This window comes from Scomber japonicus, chromosome 7, assembly GCF_027409825.1.
Source record: "Scomber japonicus isolate fScoJap1 chromosome 7, fScoJap1.pri, whole genome shotgun sequence".
Classification (NCBI taxonomy): Eukaryota; Metazoa; Chordata; class Actinopteri; order Scombriformes; family Scombridae; genus Scomber; species Scomber japonicus.
Window position 1 is genome coordinate 9,725,216 of NC_070584.1, and position 20,093 is coordinate 9,745,308.

At 43.5% G+C, this 20,093-nt stretch overlaps 1 protein-coding gene across 13 annotated transcripts in view; it reads right to left on the reverse strand.

Moving 5' to 3' along the window:
• The window catches only part of fryl (furry homolog, like), a 66,054-nt gene that overhangs the window by 5,020 nt on the left and 40,941 nt on the right, over positions 1 to 20,093 (reverse strand). For 8 of the 13 annotated variants that reach the window (XM_053323173.1, XM_053323174.1, XM_053323175.1 and 5 more), the window contains 36 exons: positions 19,707 to 19,914; positions 19,298 to 19,422; positions 19,114 to 19,171; positions 18,925 to 19,016; positions 18,630 to 18,802; positions 18,343 to 18,503; positions 18,114 to 18,224; positions 17,556 to 17,710; positions 17,275 to 17,374; positions 16,980 to 17,148; positions 16,255 to 16,520; positions 15,997 to 16,137; positions 15,721 to 15,889; positions 15,530 to 15,614; positions 14,946 to 15,058; positions 14,704 to 14,854; positions 14,515 to 14,618; positions 14,232 to 14,414; positions 13,841 to 14,042; positions 13,417 to 13,538; positions 13,116 to 13,303; positions 12,924 to 13,018; positions 12,216 to 12,811; positions 11,394 to 11,662; positions 11,155 to 11,295; positions 10,043 to 10,243; positions 9,766 to 9,927; positions 9,126 to 9,236; positions 8,770 to 8,946; positions 7,921 to 8,121; positions 5,827 to 6,018; positions 3,564 to 3,973; positions 1,570 to 1,777; positions 1,296 to 1,445; positions 984 to 1,082; positions 77 to 145 (listed from right to left, as the gene is read on the reverse strand). In XM_053323173.1, the coding sequence (XP_053179148.1) occupies positions 77 to 145; positions 984 to 1,082; positions 1,296 to 1,445; positions 1,570 to 1,777; positions 3,564 to 3,973; positions 5,827 to 6,018; positions 7,921 to 8,121; positions 8,770 to 8,946; positions 9,126 to 9,236; positions 9,766 to 9,927; positions 10,043 to 10,243; positions 11,155 to 11,295; positions 11,394 to 11,662; positions 12,216 to 12,811; positions 12,924 to 13,018; positions 13,116 to 13,303; positions 13,417 to 13,538; positions 13,841 to 14,042; positions 14,232 to 14,414; positions 14,515 to 14,618; positions 14,704 to 14,854; positions 14,946 to 15,058; positions 15,530 to 15,614; positions 15,721 to 15,889; positions 15,997 to 16,137; positions 16,255 to 16,520; positions 16,980 to 17,148; positions 17,275 to 17,374; positions 17,556 to 17,710; positions 18,114 to 18,224; positions 18,343 to 18,503; positions 18,630 to 18,802; positions 18,925 to 19,016; positions 19,114 to 19,171; positions 19,298 to 19,422; positions 19,707 to 19,914 (6,157 nt within the window). The remainder of the gene's footprint in view (positions 1 to 76; positions 146 to 983; positions 1,083 to 1,295; positions 1,446 to 1,569; positions 1,778 to 3,563; positions 3,974 to 5,826; positions 6,019 to 7,920; positions 8,122 to 8,769; positions 8,947 to 9,125; positions 9,237 to 9,765; positions 9,928 to 10,042; positions 10,244 to 11,154; positions 11,296 to 11,393; positions 11,663 to 12,215; positions 12,812 to 12,923; positions 13,019 to 13,115; positions 13,304 to 13,416; positions 13,539 to 13,840; positions 14,043 to 14,231; positions 14,415 to 14,514; positions 14,619 to 14,703; positions 14,855 to 14,945; positions 15,059 to 15,529; positions 15,615 to 15,720; positions 15,890 to 15,996; positions 16,138 to 16,254; positions 16,521 to 16,979; positions 17,149 to 17,274; positions 17,375 to 17,555; positions 17,711 to 18,113; positions 18,225 to 18,342; positions 18,504 to 18,629; positions 18,803 to 18,924; positions 19,017 to 19,113; positions 19,172 to 19,297; positions 19,423 to 19,706; positions 19,915 to 20,093) is intronic. The other 5 variants (XM_053323169.1, XM_053323168.1, XM_053323165.1 and 2 more) reach the window with 2 other exon arrangements.

Genomic DNA, 20,093 nt, shown 5'->3' on the forward strand with positions numbered 1-20,093 from the left:
AACACACGACAGATTACATTTCCAGCCACTAAACTGGTGTGTGTGTGTGTGTGTGTGTGTGTGTTATCATTCTTACCTGTGCGTGAGTATTGGGTCGCTGGCTGCTGTCTTTATCCCCAAATGTTTTCCTGCAGTTCTCCAGCCACTACAGGGTGAGGAGGATAAAAACATATAAAGGATTAGAAGGAGGGAGGGGGGGGGGGGAAGATTGGTAACACAGGAAATATACAAGAGCTTTTTTTTCTCCTCCTTTGCATGTGTGCGCCTGTGTGTGCCTGTGTGTGTGTGTGTGTGTGTGTGTTTGTATAATAAAGGTTGGTCAAGGAGTAGATCTAATAAGAGTGTTGTACTTAGCGAATTATAGAAGGCCTGTTCCAGAGAGCGGGATACTATCTAGCCCTCCAGGGACCGTTGCCATCTCATTCAATTAGCGCCCCTGCATCCCAGAACTCTCTGCAATCTCATCTCTTCTTCTTTATTCCCCTCCCCCCTTTCGCCCCTCACGACTCCTCCTGCCTGGCCTTCTATAACTGATTTAGGAGCGCCAAGAGTTATTTTTATCCCTTCAGCAGGGGGATGTTGCTAGTGATGCAGACACTAAACGGGGGCTAAATCTACTCATGCCCAACGCTGATTCAATGCATGCCACTGATGAGGCAGACTGGGGCTTATCTCATAAAGCATCAGCTATTTGTCTCTGTGTCCTATTGGCCTTCCATGATGCGATGGCAGAGAGAGATGAAGGGCAATTTACACATGCTTCCTAAGCTCATCCCTCTTGAGGTGAGGCGCCATTAAGAAACAGTTCTTCAGTCCCAAACACACACACACACATACACACACACACACACATCCTGACACAGCAACCGAAAGCGCTGTGGTAGCAGTAAGTTAGGAATCGCGGAGGATGTCCTGAGGGACGAGCTTCAGAGAGAATATGGGAAGCACATACGGTGGATGTGTGACGATATGTGGTGACTTACAAGCTCTGCTGCTTCTCTCTTGGCGCTGTAGGTGTCCAGGTGTTCCTGTAACTCCAGCACACTAAACTTCAGAGTCTCCAACAGTCCACAAGAGACCAGCTACAACAGCAAGACAGGACACCACATACATTAACTCACAACAAAACCCAAAACATATACAGTACATGACAAAAAAAAAAAAGTCTACAGCAGGACACACATACACATTATGGAATATGCCTAACATGCAGGACTATGTCTGTAAAATATTAGCACGTGTTATTTTAGAAGTTTTATTAAAATGATTATGACAACCATGCAGAACAGCCTCACCGTCTCTGCATCCAGCAGCACAGCGGGGCACTGAGAGCAAGACGTCATGACCTCCAGGGAGCTGAGAAACTGATTACCCATTCGTTGGAGCCTTTCCCCGAGAAAGCGCACGGATGAATGTGTTATGGAGCCAAATTTCCTCTGAATACTCTGTACCAAACAAGGATGAGGAATAAAAAAGAAAAAAAAATCCTGTTGAGAATGTTCAGATGCAGTGCAGCCCTGCTAACTAAAAATACAAAAACACCTAAAAAAGCATTGAAGAGGCATTTACCTGAAAGAGTCTGGAGAACACGTGGAACGTGTAAACAGCAGAGGAGCCATCTGTGTCTGACAACATCTGGTTGACATGGCAACGCCAAGCATCTTCCTCATTGTCATAGGCAACAGGCTGGAATGCTGCCAGGATAGCAGAGAGGAAGGGCGAAGGGGGCGGAGAGGCCTGAATCTCTGGGAAGCAGTCTGCGTCACCTTCATCTTGACTGAAACACACACGAGGGCCAATGAGCTACAATCCTACATGTTCTACTCTCCCCTCAGTCTTTACTGAAGGACAAACGTAAACACACACACATGTTCATCCTCACACTGCAAGTAAACAACCTGGCATCTCGTATCTTTGCCTCCCTCACTGCAGACAATTCTGCTGCAGTATATTGAGAGCTCTAATCTACTGCAGTGCTCTAGCACAATAACAACACATGAGCTATTAGCATTTTAGCATCATCATGAAAACAAAACATCTCTCTCTCTCTCTCTCTCTCCCTCTCCCACACACACGTACAGATACTCACAGGCCTGTAGGACCAAACAGCCTGAAGAAGCAGACAGAATATAAGTATCTAAAGCCTGCGCTGCCAAGCGCTGCAGCAGACACTGTCTCTGTCCTCATCCTCACCGTAACTATCGCTTCTCTTCCCCTTACTCTCCCCCCTCGTCTGCAGCACGACTGTGCTGCAACTGCTAACAGCACTAGCGCACTGCTCTCCCATCCCACACAGGACTGCAGAGAGCTCTATACAAGCTAGACTTCTACACACACACACAGCCAGCTCCCATCCTCTCAGTGCCAGAATGTAGGAGAGTTGTTTTTATCTCTCGCTCTCACATCAATCCTCACACAGATAACACTGGACTGTACAGAGTCCCACTGTTTTCACACAATCACTCAGAGTACACTCTGCTCACACACATCTATCAATCATGTGTGGCTTAGCTAAGTGATAGTCCTCAACTACAGTGATGAATGCTAGTGAGAGAGTGTGTGTGTGCGCGCGTATGTGTGTGTGTGTATGTGTATGTGTATGTGTGTGTGTGTGTATATGTGTGTGTGTGTGTGTGTGTGTGTGTGTGTGTGTGTGTGTGTGTGTGTGTGTGTGTGTGTGTGTGTGTGTGTGTGTGTTTGTGTGTGTGTCCAGCCTTGTTTCTTTATATTGATTCAGAGTGATTTAAAACCCAGACTCTAACTGTCCTCCAGCCAGTATTGGCCCACCTTGAGGAGGGAATGTTTAACAGTGAATTGGAGCCAGCCTACACTGGCCCACCTTCATAGTCCCAGCCCACATGGGAGCCACGCCAGCAAAGATATTACCCATCATGCCATCACAGAAGTCTTCATCTCATAGAGGTTATACTAGCTATATATCAACATAAGCAGATATACCCAAGCTATTCTTTTAGCCAACAAATTACTTTTTGTCACTGTAAAAAACAAAAGAGCGGCTAAGAGCATGACACACAGTAACTGCAAACTTCTGGCTGGTGGAAGTAAATTTTGCACTAGGGGTGTGTCAGTATATCGGTATTGACGATAACCGTGATATTTAAAAATGAAATATTGATATCCGGTTAATAAAACATGTATGATAATATCATGTAAATAATCCAGCACCTCTTAAATCATTTAGTTTCTTTCTGTTCTCACGTTGTATCCCCTCCCCCAACCACACATACATCAGTTCATCTGTTTTATTTATTATTAAGTGCTACTGTTCTTGTTGTACAATATTGTGCAGTTATAGTTACACACTCTCTCTCCTCTAACTCCTTACACTTGTATTTTGAGTTTGACTCATTTGCCAGAAAAAGACACAAAACATCATAAACAAAGTGAATTATGAGTTTGACTTTTTCTTTTTTCACTTTTGCTGTAATTATCGTGATAATATCGTTATCGTGACTTCTTTTGGCTGTGATAATCGTGTAGTGAAAACCTGATATTGTGTCGTATTTTCCAGCCTTTTCAAAATAAAATACTGATCAGCTTACCTGGACATGCCAGAGTAGTCCGCCTCCTCCTCCTCACAGCGCTCATCCAGCTCCCTCAGGGCCTGCGTCACATCTTCCTCCCATACTGAGCCACAGGTGCTGTCAGGGTCCGGGTCTGGATCTGGCTTGGTCTCTGTTGGCATGGGCAGGGGCAGAGATAGAGGCAGGACTGTTTGGGGGTCCTCCTCACAGAGAGACCCCGGTGGAGTGTCTATGGCCGGCGGGGGAGGGGGGGCAGGGTCCAAGTCGTCCTGAGGGTCCCGGCTTTCCTGGGAGTCATGGGTATCCTGCGAGTCTGGGAGGTCACCGAGCTCCGACGGGTCAGAGGGCAGAGGGGGGGCGCTGCAAAACCCCGTGTCCTCGCTCACGCTGCTGCTCAGCTCATCCGCCGCCGTCATGCTCACAGCATCCTGTAACACAAGCCAGAGGGGGGCGCTCAGGAGCAGCTCAGTAGATCACCCACTTGAAACACTCAACATTATAATAAACTGGTTTTCCCCAGACCGTGAGATGGACTGGTTGTCATGACAACAGCAGCTCTTTAAGCCAATTTGAGAACATTGACTTTAATTAAGACTACTACAGCCTACACTTAAGAGCATATATTAGTTTCAATTGCACAAGAGGGACTTTTTAGTCGGCGTTCTTTACGATGTTCACTTCCTTGGAGATTGCTCTTGATGTCACTCCGTAAGCTAACGTCTCTCATGAGAAATTAAAGAAAAAGAAAAAGGATCAATAAACAGGAGCCAATAGCAATCTATCACTGGGAAGCTATTCAAAAAAACCTGACCTCAATGCTAATAAAAAAGTAGCAACACTGTGACACAACGGGGTGTGAGATCCAACGGTATAGCAGACGCTCTGACGCACGTTCTGTATGAACTGATTTATGAGCCATACTCCATGAGTACACATAGATGATGGACTGTCGCAGTGACATAACAGTAATCAACAGGGGGAGGGGGGGGGATAACCTAACAGACACTCCAGTCTTATAAACCACATCTGAATATATTTCAATTTAATAATATTAGCATCGAACCCGTTTCAGCGTCTGCCTTAAACACAGGACATTAAATTCCTGATGTAAAGCACGTACACATGAAGGAGGGACAGAAAGAGTCCTAATTAAAAGCTGCTGTTTTTTCTTCCACTCTTTGTTTTTTTATTTTTTATTTAAAAGTCTAATGCATTAAGACAGCTGAGTGTGGCAGGCGGCCAGTACATCACAGAGACAGCAGCTATATTACAGAAAGCTTTTAGAAGTGGTCGTGGCCATCCTGGAGGGAATGAGTAAGAGTATTGATGGTTTTATCTGGGGCTCATTACGCTAAGAGCTGGGGCTGTGATGGGGGAGATGTCCTTGGGATGATATTGAGACCGTTGGCTAAGCTTGAGTTCCTAGAAAGTTACATTCGGTTTGGTGTTCGGGGTGCTGAGGGGCAGGGACACCCACTTGAAAATATGATTTGCACACATATCAATTTACAGCTTGAGCTACGACTGTCCTTTAAATTTAAACAAGAGCCTGCCTTTCCCACAGTGAATGTGCAAATGCAAATCAGGACAATATAATATTGTTAGTATAAGTGATAAATGTCAGTTGCAGTAGATAGAAAAGATGTTCATCACCGGAAAGGTTTAGCATGCTAATATTGTAACTCCAGTGGCTGATGAAGGGCTTTCTTCAACTAGCCCCACTGCTTTTCACTTAACTGTATTTATAATGTTAACACACCACTTGAAATGGACTTATACTCACACATGCGTATGCCCGAAGATAAAGGAGCTGGTGTCCATTTCACAAGTTTTTAATGGAGGGATTTAGTTGGAATGGTCAGTTGCTGTGTTATTGGAGGTGTGCAGTAACAGCTGACCTGAGGTGAGCATTTGTTTCATCTCTCCCCAAATCACACAAGCAAGCCCCACCAACATGAGTGTTAAAGAAGGAGCAAGAGCAAGCCCTCAGCACCCATAACCAGAGCAAAGCACAAAAAGCAAGCAGTTGTAGAAAGGACAGAGAAGCCGCAAAAAGCAACGCAGGTCTTTAACTTGATAACAGGTAGACAGTTATGGACCGAGCACCTTTCCCCCCCCATCCAAAACTCCCTGAAGGTTGCCGGTCATCTGTCTACATGACAAGACGGAGCCAACGAGTACAGCACAAGCAGATAAAAGTTGAACAGAAAGAAAACTAAAGAAAGACAAGCTAGAAAGCACCCGAGCACCACAGTTTATTGCTGCTCCCGATTGATCGCACCTCAGGCAGCTGGCTGCTGGTGCTGTCTGAGTGGGCCATCTCCAAAATGGGGCTATCCAGTCGAGGAAGGGAAGGTAGGGAGGGTAGTACAGTTGCCTCCTCTGTCAGGGCGCTACTGGACGATTCTTGAGACTGCTGCAAAGAGTCTACATGGTTGGATGCGGTGTCGTCCGTAGCAGAGTCACTGTTCAGCTGGAGGAGAAAAATAGAAGAGTTGGTTAGCTTCTCTGCTAAGATACAGTACACAACAAATTATATTAGACATCATCTAGTTTGTTTTTATTAAAGTACACTACGGGTGGTCACTATGGCCATGTTTATACCTGGCATTAACATGCCTCCCAGGTGATCCGATCACAACTAGACAGCCGAAAGACATCCCTGTTTACACCTGTCTCTGTTCAGTGTCTCGAGCTGACCACTTATGTCCCAATTTTGTTGCTGTCACATCACTTCTGCGAGGAGGTCCCTGCATTTTGTTTTTAGTGTGGACTAAAGCTAAAGTTTCAAGAACTAGTATATGTGTACGGGCTATTCCAACTGTTCAGATTACTCCAACCACATACATCTAAGCTCCCCCTTATTCCTCCACGTCCTGCATTGATGACATATTTCCTGTCGCATCAGAACACATTAACACTACAAGAGATATGTAGTCAAATGTGTCCTAGGTCAGCGGTTTGAGTGATTGGATCACAGTTTGTCTCAGAGGCTGTTTATTTAGTGCTGTCCAGTCGTGATCAGATCACTGAGATGCATGTTAATGCCAGGTGTGAACAGGGCCTTGGTCAACACAAAATGATGAGACTGCACAAAATGAACATTTCTAAAAAAAAGTATATTTTCATAATTCTGTTAAAAATTGGTAAAAGGTCATATAAAGCACTCTGCTGTCATGTCAAGTAGATCCTTTAAACTTTAATACAGTGTTACATACTGCTGACACTGTATATGACCTTTCTGTGGGCTACACTCAACTGTGATGATGATGTGCTGGGTTTGATAGATTATTATTATGTAATGTGCTCTTATTAACTGTACTAGAGCTTAATGATTAGTTTAGAATTAACTGGCCACTTGTGTTCATCATATTCTGTAAATATAACACTGAATTTACTTTTACTGTATCAAGTCGTTACACTGTTTAATAGTTATGATCTGTGTGGCTTACTAACCAATATGTCTGTATCAAACAGACCATGTTTAGTCGTTTTAGTCTTCCATTCAATTGATTCAGCACTTTATTTAACTATTTATATAGAAATAGCTTCAGGCAAAACGGTAAGATCATGCTAATGTAATTAATATTAATTAATATCTTTCACAATTTGGTGTAACTCGTATGTAAATACTGCATGCTCATTTTTCTAGTGGTACAGTATAATACTGGACAACTGCAAACATTTTAAAGGACAAATATCCTCTACAGGCAAAAAGCTCATTCTCTCACCGTGCACTACCAAGATCAAGAAGAGCAGAGGAAAAGAGAAAGAAATCCCCATTAGACTGAGGTAAAGCAGTTCTATCAGTGGCGTTATTACTGGCAGCTTTAGAGAAGACCTTGCTTGCAGTGCAAAACAAAGCAAAGAAGAGTTAGAGACAAGCAGCCGAACTATTAAAAAAGTGCAAAAGGAACATGCTGTTACTCTGTTTGTCATATTTTACACTTTCATTATCTTTAAAAATATTATTAAATTATAATATTTCCAATTTTTCTCTTCTACTCTTGTTAATAAAACAATTACTCATAGAAGATTTACTCAGAGAGTGAATTGAACTAATTATTTATTTGAATTTTCCTACACTGTACTTACCTATTGGAAAAAATAAAAAATAAAAAAAACTATTAAAAGAGAGGATAACAGCATTAATCTAGCAGTCAGAGAGAGCGGGACTGGGCTGAGGTTTTGAAGAGGGGCGTCTACCACCAGCCAAGAAGCAAGCATCTAGCTCCTGTCCACACTGGCAGCAGGTCCAGCTCAGTACGCACTCACACACACACACACCATGCCAGCGGGCTGTGTGAGGAGCATGGTGGGGTTGGGTGGGGGTTGGGGGTGGGAAGGGGAGGACCCTGATTAGAGTGAGACTTACAAGGCCAGAGCGGGTGAGAATCTGGCTAGCGCTTAGTACCTCCTCCTCAGACGATTCGTCCGTGTCCTCGTGGTTGGTGAGGTTGAGGCTTGGCGTGCTGCCCGTGTACTGGCACTCCTGCAAAGACGGCGTGTCCCCTTTGTCCATGCTCTCCAGGGAGCGACGACGCACGCCCCAGTTGAAGTTGTCCATGCTCTCCCCCTGCAGGACAGCCAAGTAAACAACAGTGAGGCAGAGTTCACAAAACAAGGAAACAAAGCACAAGACAAACACTTATAAATACATTTCACAACTTTTACCACAAAAAAACAAAAACCAAAAAAAAGAATGTATGATTGGGTGAGATGATTTCCCCACCACTTTTTTTAGGATGGTAAATGATGCAAAGATCTAAAACTAAAGGGTTCACAACCACAGTAACCATGATTTTATATCAAAGGCAAATCAAACACGATGAGACACCAGGGAACGAGAGAGAAAAGTATCTCTACAAAGCTTACTGGCCACAGACTTACCTGCAACTCCTTGTGGCAAGAGAAGAGAAGGAACAAGTGTGTTAGTAGACTAAAGACAGTCACAAAACAGACATTTATCTACTACAGCAGTTAGGACGGACAAGAGACAACGAGTTGTACTAACAAAACTCTAGTGTTGTCCATCTGGAGCAAAACAACAAAATACAGAATTATAAAGAGCAGTTGTACTGGCATCAGAGTCCTTACACTTCTTAACTTTATACAACTAGTTGTGCTGTCCACTCATTATAAGCTCCTCCCTATTTCTATATAATTAACATTTTCACATTTTTGAGACCTGCATTGAAGCCTTGTTGTGTTTGTGTGTTCTCACCTCAGCATCCTCCAGTTCCACATCTAAGAAATCAAAGTCCTTGAAGACACCAAACTGTTGCTCACTGCCCGTATCTTCTCCCTGCACATCCTCTTCTCTGACCACCTCCTCCACTGTAGGTATGAGACTGGTCTGCTGGTCCGCAGAGTCCAAATCCTCATTGGATGAGAAAACCACCTGCACGGAGGGGAAGGGAAGAGAGTCTTTGTCAAACAGTACAATACAAGTGTTGTATATCTGTATGAATTCAAACTGAAATCAAATAGACAGAAATAAAAAAACACCACCACCAAATAGATAAGACAGAAACAACAGCAGCATTTAGAACATATTCTTAACACAGAATTTACAGAGACCTTATCTGAGGCTTTAGAGTAGGAGAGGAGTCTTACAGATGGATTTTTGGGTATGCCAGACTCCGGACCACACAGAGACAGGACATTCATCAGCCTCTCTCTGGTTCTCCTCTGAAATGAGAATACAGAAACAAGATGAGAAAAGTCAAAAGCATGATAAATGTCGGACTTTAAAAGTGTGACACCTGGTTTATAGGAAACACTGAGATAAAAGAGGAAGACTAAAAGGAAGACGATTATTCTTAATAAACCATTATTTAAGTATTTGGTCTGTTTTGTTTGCACACTGGATAAAATAATATATAGTTTTGCTTGTGAAACACCCAGTTACCATGTACGATGTGAGAAACTTAAGGTTTACATTATTGCTATAACTTTAACTGTGATAAAGTATATTAAGAAAGAGGTTTAATAAAAATCAGTGGGTTTATATGTCTGGGGGTGTTCCAAACACAATGTGTTGTGTATTTTTTACGATTCTGGCTGTGCTGTTATTTTGAGTACAAATGAGGTCCAAAAAACAGACAAAAGTGGATCAGAGTTGAATCTGGCGAAGCTTCACCATGAATGAATGTGCTGCCTCACAGCATCTGGTTTAAATGAGTACACAGTGTTTAATGTTGTGTGTCTTTTACAGCACCTGAGAGAGTTGAGGCCTCTTCCAGCTCACTGGCACCAGACCGTTGGAGTTGGAGCCAGATGACGTTGAGGATGTACTCCTGGTTACAGCGATCACTTGCGGCTTTCCATTCCGGCCTGCTGCAGTGCGCTGGTCACCATATTTATGCCCTATGATTGGTGTCTGTAGAGTCCAAAGATGCCAGTTAGCAAGACAGCACAACACAGATGAGAAAACCAATTTAAGCGTATTAAGGAGAGCAGAAACAAACAGAGCAGATACACAGGCAGAAGCTGACCTCTGAGATGTCAAAGTGGAAGTCCAGAGTCTTTCCAGGCAGCTCCTTGGAAGAATTATTGAAAATGCGTGTAAAGGCAATTTCAGGAGAGCCACACGATTCTGTGCTGTAGGAGCGCTGAACGTCGTCTGGGACAACAAGGCTGGCTGAGCGAGACACCACCAACTTCAGAATGTTTTGAGCCTCCTTCCAATGTGGGCTCTGTAAAAAACAAACCACAGAAACATAAAGACTCCATTGTGAGATATCAAGCTGTGTTGGCGTTTCATACAGAATTTATGAATGTGAATAGACATATTTTCCCCTCAAAGCCAAACCATCCCCTAACCACAGCAGCTATAGAATCCCAAGAGCCATATATATTTTGTAATGTTTTCTACAATGTAAGGCCTGTGTTAATGCCAGAGAACCCTCAGAAGACACTAAACAAATACATCTTACAGTGTACACCAGTGCACATGCACAGCCATACTGTATACGCACAAACACAATGCCGCCCACAAAAGGCAACGCTGGTAGTAAGTCAGTACAGACTTGGCCTGAGGCAATCACGGTACAACAGCTGTCAGATGCATTTCTGGGTGAGAGGCATTTAGTGCCCTGGGTCAGGACTGGTAAAAGGCTTCTATAAAGAGCTGCGACTATATCAAAAAGGCCTGTAAAAAAATAAAGACCCTATAAGATATGTTATTCTTTCTTACTATCAATTGTGCAACTTTTTATAGACCAGATCATTCCAGCATACATTCCACTAACATTAGGCTGTATGTGAATATAAGCTGTAAGCCCAGTGAAACATACTGTACTAATAAGACATCCTCGAAGTACATAAAGCAACATATAAACCCTACATAATCTATGTGGTATATGGGGTAAAGCTCTTGTCCACCACAGCAGAGATGCAGTATTTGATTCCTGGTTCTGGTACTTTCAGAAAATAATGCAATGAACCAATTAATACTAAGCAATATACAGCATATTTACTTAATTCATTAACAGGTTTACTTTACTTACCTTACTTACTCACTGAGTAAATAAGTGATGGGAATAATGGATAATATTTTCCAAGTATGATCAGCCAGCTTTACACAAGAATTGCAGTGACAGCTCACCTGAACATATTTGCCAATGATCTTCATTATCTCCAGGTTGAACTGTTTGACAGGAGCTGCTGATAGGTCAATATGACTCAGCAGGCTGTAGATGATCTGCAACAAGGACTGCTGCATGCTGGGAAGGCCCTTCTCCAGCAACTGAGAGACAAGAGATTGACACGGTCACGGTCAATACTGATTCAACCTTATCATAATATCACTAAGAACAAAAAAAGTGAGATCTTCATTTCGCCTACCTCAGCCAAGTATGTGACAAGGTTCAAAGTTATCTCCGCGAAAGCATCGTGGAGGTAGCGACAGACCACGTTGATCCAGTTGGTGCAGTCGCGGGAGTAGCTGTGCGTGCTATACAGGCTCATCATGTGGGCCAGGTTGGAGAGTGTGGCTGACTTCTCGTCTGTGCACACCTTCGTTATTTTATCAGCCGTCTCCTTACAGAAAGGAGTGGGGCTGTCAAAGTGCTGGATGAGATGTGGTAGAAGGCACAGGATATTCAAAGGAAAACCTGTGGAAGAAAAATGAACACACATTATTACCAGTCTAATCTTAGAAATCTAAAGCAATGATGTAATTTACGGTTGTTGACGCAACTTATAACGGAAATTCAATAAATCCAGTGAGGGGAATAAGGAAAGTTTGTGCAGCTGCATGGATTGATGGGGTAATTATAGTTTCACATGTCAGATTACAACAACAAACAGACAAATCAGTTATCCTGCACTCTATTTTTCTTGATTAACATTGATGTGTCATATTTTTTATTTAAAAAAAACATGCAGCAGCTTTGTGCAGGGTCAGTCTACAATGGATGTGTTCAGGTGCACTATTGAGTGTAGTTCACCTACGTTTCAGTAGCGCTTTGAACAATGCTCAATCAATGTCGCTGGATGTGTAAAATGTAAGAAATTAGCAGCCTTAAGAAGCCTAAAATTGTGCTTCAGGTTGTGGTTACATGTGTAAAGCGCAAGTAAAGCCAACACATGTAGAAAATTGTATAGAATAAAATAGAAATGAAACTAAGGCTAAAACACCTCCTGCGTGGAGCCCTAAACACTCACCTGCCACTTGAGATGGGTCTACCAGTGTATGTCTGGAGACACTGATGAGCTTGCTGAGCAGGTGGATGGTGAGCTCCTGAGTAGAAGCAGAGGTGAAACCCTTCAGGAAGAGCTGCAGTAGGCCGGGGAAGCTGTACCACTTCAGCTTGGCCTGGACCCTCTCCAGACGCTCTCTGCTGTCTGCACGATCCAGAGGCAGCTGGCCCAGCAGCTTGTTGAGTAGCCGCAGGGCTAGCAGGTACTCAAACTCATAGTCCGACTCGAGCAACGAGGCGGCAATCCAGAACACAGTGGCCATCAGGTTCGAAGGGTCCACGGGGGGGATGGCTTCCCCTCCTGGACCCCCTCCACCACCTAGAGATGATAAACTCCGCGTGCGCGCTAGGTTTCCGTGGCTACCTCCTAGTCGGTCGGCTACATCTAATGTGTTACTCCTACGTCTGTCTGCTTTTCGTTCGCCCATCAGGCTGGCTCGAAGGGAGTTGCTGCGAGCGTGGGCGTGATGGAAGAGACCGCCGCTGTTCAGGTTCAGCTGGCCCGTGCTTTTCCTGTTTGTGGCAAACTTGAGCCCCAACACGTTCTCACAGGTAGAAGATCTGCAAATAAAAAATGACAACTCGTGCTTATGTTGCAATGTTATTATGTGGGGTAAAAGTAAAACTGAGCCGAACATACTGTAACAAAGAAGTTGAAAGTATGAGAACTTACTGTGCTAAGGCAGTGAGGAGATCATAGTTTTTGACTGTGTCCGCTAGCGTGTCAATGCCAGACTCCAATGTGAGGAGTAGTTCAATGACAAAGCCCTGAGGAGAAAAAAAAAACACCAGTCAAATTAAAACTGATGACACTGGATACCAGCAAGTTATAAAATCTTACTTGTGATATATATTATGTTCTTACTTGAGCCTCCTCTCCCGGATCTCCTACAGTCTCTACCAGTCGAGAGAGAATGTCAGACAGTGTGGCGGGAGTCAGAGGTTGTTTGAGCGCTCTGAAAATCTGGAAGGATCGACCAGCGTAGTGGCGAGAAGAGCAAGAAAGAGCTGTTTCTAGGGCAACATCACTCAGCAACGACTCCAGCTGGAAACCTGTCGGGATGAACACACACAGACAGAACACAGGTAAATATGATAAAGCGGTCCAAATCATACCTGTAACTTAAGTTTAAATCTAGCAACAAGCAGCTATTAACTACACAGACCTGACTGGGAGTGTTTGAAGACGGTCACTACGTGTCTGACAAACACGCTCAGCTGGTCGGCGCTCTTTATGTTGGGGTTCTTGGGTGACACGTCCTCGTGGTTCCAGAGCGGACCCCGCTTTCTATAAGGCCAGAGCAAACACACATCAGATGAGTGAAGTGTTGCAACTATAGAGGCACACCACAACTCCAAACATTTATATAGCCAATATGACACTCAACCCAAAATCAAACCCATGCAATGCAAAAATACCCAGTCCTTTCAGACAGTGCTGGAGGCATGGAAGTAACATAAAAGTGTAATTAATACCGATAAGCGTGTGAGATTATATATCAGGACAAGTTAGCAAGTTAGAGCAAACTGTAGTATTAGTACAAGTAGTGACTGGGGTAAATGTAAATGTCATTTATGGGAAAAACTCACCTTGAGGTAATGAACTCAATGAGAGATTTGACCTTCTCGTCTTGCTCAGCAGTGACATCTACCTCACTGAGGAATGTGGGGGAGAGGTGAGACAGAGCCGTTCCTCCTGCGCCGAGACTTATGCTGGAGGACGTGGAGCTGGAGCTGAGGCCAGAGTCTGTCATAGGTGACGGCTGACAGTCTGGCAAAAAGTCCTGCACCCCTGTATGAATAAAAATAGACGTACACACAATTTTTTTTTGTTGCATTCCTTCCTTTCACAGTGACGAGAAAAGTAAATTATACAGCTGGATGGAATCTTCAAGCTTATGTTTTTTTTTTGGTAAACCAAAATTCCTTCACTTTAACTCTTTCCTGTCCCTTTCTGACTTTACAACATGGCAGAACTGACCTGTGAGGTTGAACTCTGGAGCTGCTGGTTTCACAGTCAGGACTCTGGGTTCATTGTACTCTCTGTTGCGTAGGAGCACCATAGCGACGGACTGAACGCTGCTATTCGCTCCCTGGACAACGAGCAGGTGCAGCAGTAGACGTTTGCAGTGCTCGTAGACCTCTGGGTGCTGGTGATCAAACCCTGGAGGAAGACACAGACGAAGAGGAGGGAATGAGATTAGCTAAAGTGGCTTTAGGAGGAGTCAATAGAGACATTCGCAACAGAACAATTAGTGAGTTACCTATAAAAATAGCATGGAGCAAGAGGTGCAGATAGGCGCTCCACTCCACTTTGACCCCGTGGTCCACAATGAGGTCTGTCAGTAGGATGACTGCAATGTTACATCTGAGAAAGAGAAAATACGGATTGATTTACTAAATGAATAATCTAATGCACAGGAGATGGAGAGTAAGGGCGGTGTATGATGTACCTGTGAAGCGGCACACCAGGGGTATTGGTCTCAGGCAGGTAGTCCACCAGAGGAGACCAGCAGCCCCCTGTTGGAGGGAAGGGGAGAGGCTCTGGCCGGTTGTGATCCATCACTTTCAAACGCCAGTTAGCATAAAGTGGCATGGAGTCACCTGAAGAAGTGAGAAGATGACCAGATATGTTAATGGGAAATAATGAGGTATTGTGTGATGAGTGTGGAAGTGTTTAAGAGTCTGTTCTTACTCTTCTCTTCTTCATAGGAGCCTCCAGAGCTGCTGCTGTAGCGAGATTCCAGGCGGTGGTGCTGCCGGTTCAGGTTACTGTTCAGACCACTGTAGATATCCAGGTGGGTGTAACTGCAGAACACACAGGCTTGATTTAAAAAGGACAGTACCAGCAGGGAGGTTCTTTTACCCACAGTCGACAACACATTGCATCAGCAAGTATTTTCAATGAAATCTCACTTTATAGCCCTTAGTGTCTCTAAAATGTTTCTAGAATAAACTTGAGACTTAATTTTGTAATTTTAGACAAGAGAACTATGTGATGCCTAGTGCCTTCCTTTTACTTGCATGAAAGGTGAAATATGATACTATAAAAGAAGTACAGACTGTTCATAACATATATTCTATCATATCTGCTCATCACTACTGAAATAAGATGCTGTGATTGCACATATTTTGGCTCGTACATAATTAAATTACTGAGCTTTGCACTAGTTACTGCTGGATCTCCACCACAATTAGTTTATTCTAGTGTGAAATATGACTTTTTCATTAATCACAATCAATACTTTTGTTGTGTGATTGCTATATTTGAGCCCCTACCTGTCCTCCATGTTTGAGTCTTTGATCTTGCTGTCATGATGACCATCGTTTCCTGGCACCATGGTATTGCTGCTGGAGGTTGTTCCTGTGGGAGCAGATATGAAACATTAACTGCGTAGCACTAACAAGGTGTTATTTAACATTGGACATGGCCTATGTTGTGAACTAGTATATTTAAAATGCTCATTAACCTGAGGTGACTGAAGGGATCTTGTAACTGGAGGTGATGCGGTAATAGGGGGGGTTGTCCATGTGAGTGACAGCTGAGCTAACAGGATCGGTCAGCTCGAGCTCACACATCAACTCCTCCAACAGCTGCATAGTCTTATCTCTGCCCAGGTAAACCACCACTCGTTTCACCTGAGGACACACATATAACACAGTCAGAAACATGAGAATTGAGTAGCACATGCCACACACATGGACAAGACGGAGACATTGCTTGATGTAAATTTGCTGTTACTTACATAGGGCAAGAGGCTGGGTTCACTGTTGACTCCTGACATACTGATGAGGAAGTGCAGAATGATTTTGAGGTTCTTTGGCCAACTGTCTGCTAATGTGGTCCACACATTTTCTATCTCTGACCAAGCAAACTCATCCCCGTACTGTAAAAACAGAATCAGTTCATGATTAGTCGTTAAACTCAACTAACATTTAAAAAACCATCTTGTACATGTAAATCTGAATATAATCGAGTGTGCGTGGTCCATCAGCTCTCTCACCTTAGCGGTCATGAACATGAGGTTGTTTAACACCATGGTTGTTGCACGGGGTGAGCCCCAGCCCTCTCCATGGAGCCAGCGTCGGCTGTTGACCATCATCATCTCCCCGTGTGCTTCCTCGTCTTCCTCGATGCTGCCGCAATCCTCCGCTCGCCGCACGGTGGGTTTCAAGTCAACCAGCTCCACATTGTTCATCCAAGGAAGGAGGTAGTGCAGCATCACTTGACGACCACCAGGATGTGCTGTCTGTATACGCTGGCTGACCTCTGCAGTGGGGACAGTAAGGAGGTAGTTGGCAGCTGCAGCTGATTTAACATGTAAATACTACTCCGCCAATCTTTTACCCTATTTCCATCTTCTTATCACAACAGTATCATAATATCCACAATACTTGCCATTGTTTTCTGTGTTGCTATAGTAAAGTTAAATGGAGAAATGTTTCCTTGCTTCATGATTTTTTGTATGTTTCTGTTGTATCATCAGCAATATTATGCCAGCATATTGTCATTTTTTGTTAGTCCTTAAAACGAAAATGATACTTTGAGGCCTTGGTGAAAATGCACATGATCATGGCACAATGTGGCTGTGAAAAGCCTCAGTGGTTCACGCACGCACACAAAAACACACACACAAAGACAAAAAACTTCCAGCTAATGTGATGATTCCACACATTACAGCACCCTGCTAACCAAACAGCAGCTGTGACAAATTGTCATGTAGCAAACCTGAGAAGATGGGTAGAGTGAGCTCTGGGTAAGTCCTTGCGAGCTCCTCAGACAGCTGGTAGTAAGACACAGAGTAGAGGTGCGGCAGCGGTGAGGGGGGCGTCAAGATACCATCTGTTCGCTGGATCTCCAATTTATGGGCGTAACGGAAGAGCTTGGGTTCCAGGATCTATTCGTTTTAATACAGACAATTACAATATATTTCATTAAGAACACAAATGTATATAGCAGTGTAGATGAAGTGTAGTGTAGATATGTCAGAACAAAACACTTTTCATAAATCAGACATTCTGACCTGTAACAGCTGCATGGCCACCTCATAGATATCCCTGGAAGAATCAGCTGCCTTGAACAGAATCAGGTTAAGCAGCACCACAGTGTCAAATTGGTAATCCCTGAGAGAGAGACAAAGAGAGAGACAAAGACACAGAGACAGAGACAGAGACAGACAGACAGACAGAGAGAGAGAGAGAGAGAGAGAGAGAGAAACAAAACACACACAGTGTTTTAGTTGTTTAATTAGTTAAATAAAGCCATAAAAATGTGTTCCAAATTGAAGCTGGGAATGTGTAGTACCTGTTGTGAAAGACATTGGCAATGGCCCTGAAGCAGCCGGCAGCCACACGACGTGAGCCGGTGTAGCAGCGGTCCACGGCCCAAAACATGAGGTTGCTCTGGTCCGGATTCAGCTCCAGCAGCAGCATCACAGCCTCACAACCGAGCTGGTGAACCTGAAGGAGAAAACGCAGCAACTGTTACAACCAGAGTTCATACAATCCTGCTCATTTTAACCACAATCACTGTATGGCTGAAACACTGATATACAGTTACAAATGAATTCAACATTTTTTCACTTGTAAAACAATTCAAAGTCACCAATATTCCAATTATAACTCCACATTATTTACATGTTACAAATATTTTATTTTGTATAGGCCTTTTTCTGAATGAAACTTTTTTGCTATTGACCTCCTGCAGTACTTCTGAACACCACTGTGTAGTGCTAGTGCCATGATATATGAACCTGTGGTGCATAACTTCTATCCATTACTGTCAGCGCAGTCACTGGCCAGACTATAAAAAGCTAATTTTAGCCATAAATGAAATAGGTCCCATCAGTAATACCACTCATACCTTCTTGTCCTGAGAATCCAGGATGTTGTCCAGCCACTTGTAGAGGTAGCCATCAGAGGAGAGGCCAACATTGTCAGCTACAGGTCCACAACACAACACTGCAGACATGGCCTGGAAGATTCAAATAAGATGTTTGAACATATGCATACAATATAATCTATACATCCTGATATAAGTATAGACTAGCTGTTGTGTGCATAAAACAGAATTCATAAGCGTTTGTGTGTACCTTTAGTGCACAGTACTGATGACGGTTGATCTGCATATTTCTGTCACTGTAGCGGTCCAGGGGAGTGAACATGATGCTGAAGGGCCCGGCCCAGTGACTGAACAGCATGAACAGACTGTGTCTCAGTGACTGCTGGGGGAAGATGGTCCTCCTCTGGTGTACTGAACAAATAATGACATTGATGACACGTTAACTTTTTATTGCTCTAATATTAGACACACATTCAGTGAAAATAAGAGCATATTTTCAGTGGGTAACATGAGTGAGCAAGTGAGCATGAGAAATACCTGGGACATTCTGAATGATATTGGCCACAAGTGCACTGAAGTGACAGCGAATGTCCTTTAATGTGTCAGAGTCCTTGTCATTTTCAGCCTCAAGCAGCTGCCTGGTCAGATCAACATATTCGAGCAGCGTACTGTTCAGAGAGTGGCTTTCTCCATCCAATCCTCCACTGGCTCTGTAAAAGAAGAAAAATAAACAATAAAGAAAAGATTACTATGTTTTACTATAAATCAGATAGATAAGAGTGCAAATCCATTTCTTATTATCATATGGGCCAAATTTGTTGTGGATACATACATCTGACTGATGACACCAGCATCAGCCAGCAGCTCAAATATCCGGACCAGCTGGACCCTGAGGATGTCACGACGCCTGCGTCGCTTCATGTTCTGCAGAGTAAAGACAGCACCATTGTAGTAAATTGTCTTTTGCTTAACATTAAACTGTGACAGAAGGGATTTCAAGTTAGAAATGATCTGCACTTACTTCGGGTCTTCTTTCTAAAGCTTCTTTTATGATGGGATTTAGCTCCTCTATCAACTCTCTGAATGACAAGGAAGTTACATGTAAACAAACAACTAAAAATTAACACAACATTTCTCAAGTATGTCAAGGTGTATGAATGTACAGTATATTAATTATACCACGGATTATGTTGACAGTTGTTTACCTGAAGGCTACGGGGTTGGTCCTGCCAAGCCCCAACACAAGAGACTCTGTGATGTCCATGCTCTCAGAGCGCATCATTGGAACAATGTGTTTGAACAGGGAGGAGGGGGAAGGAGTGCCAACAATCTATTAACACAAAGAAAAAGAGGAACGTCATGGATGAAATGTTAAAATAAATAAATTGACATTGTCATTGAACTATTCATTGTTAGCTGATGTTATATTAAATGGGTACTAAACTGTTGTGACTTTGCAGTCACTCATAATATGTAGTCACACTTGAACTGAGTATGGATAGCTTTTTAAAAATTTGTGCACACCTTCCAAACCTTTCAATACATGTAAATTAGCAAAATATTTTGTTCTATTGTCCTTATAGATGTGTGTTGGTAGAGTGAGGTGCTCCTGACCTTTGAATCGTAACTGTAGCCGCTGTCCGGCGTGGACGCCAGCGTCTCAGGCGGGGAGCAGCGGACGGAGCCAGAGGTGGAGGATGAGGAACACATGGAGGGGGAGGACGAGGCGGAACTGCAGCAGAGAATCAGGTAGTTTCTCCAAAGGCCGATGTAGGAATCACTGCTGTTCAGACTGTTCAGTTTCTTGGCATTGATGGGGCTACTGCAGGTGGACAAACAGGAAAGATCAGAGATTAATGACATGACCTAAAAAAAAGGGCAGAATGACATTCAACAAGCCCCAAGAAAAATAGCAGTTATTATATAGCTGGCACAGATACTGCAGTTATACCCAAACATTTCTTTGCTAGCTTGATTTCTCAGGAAGCCCTTTGTTTAACA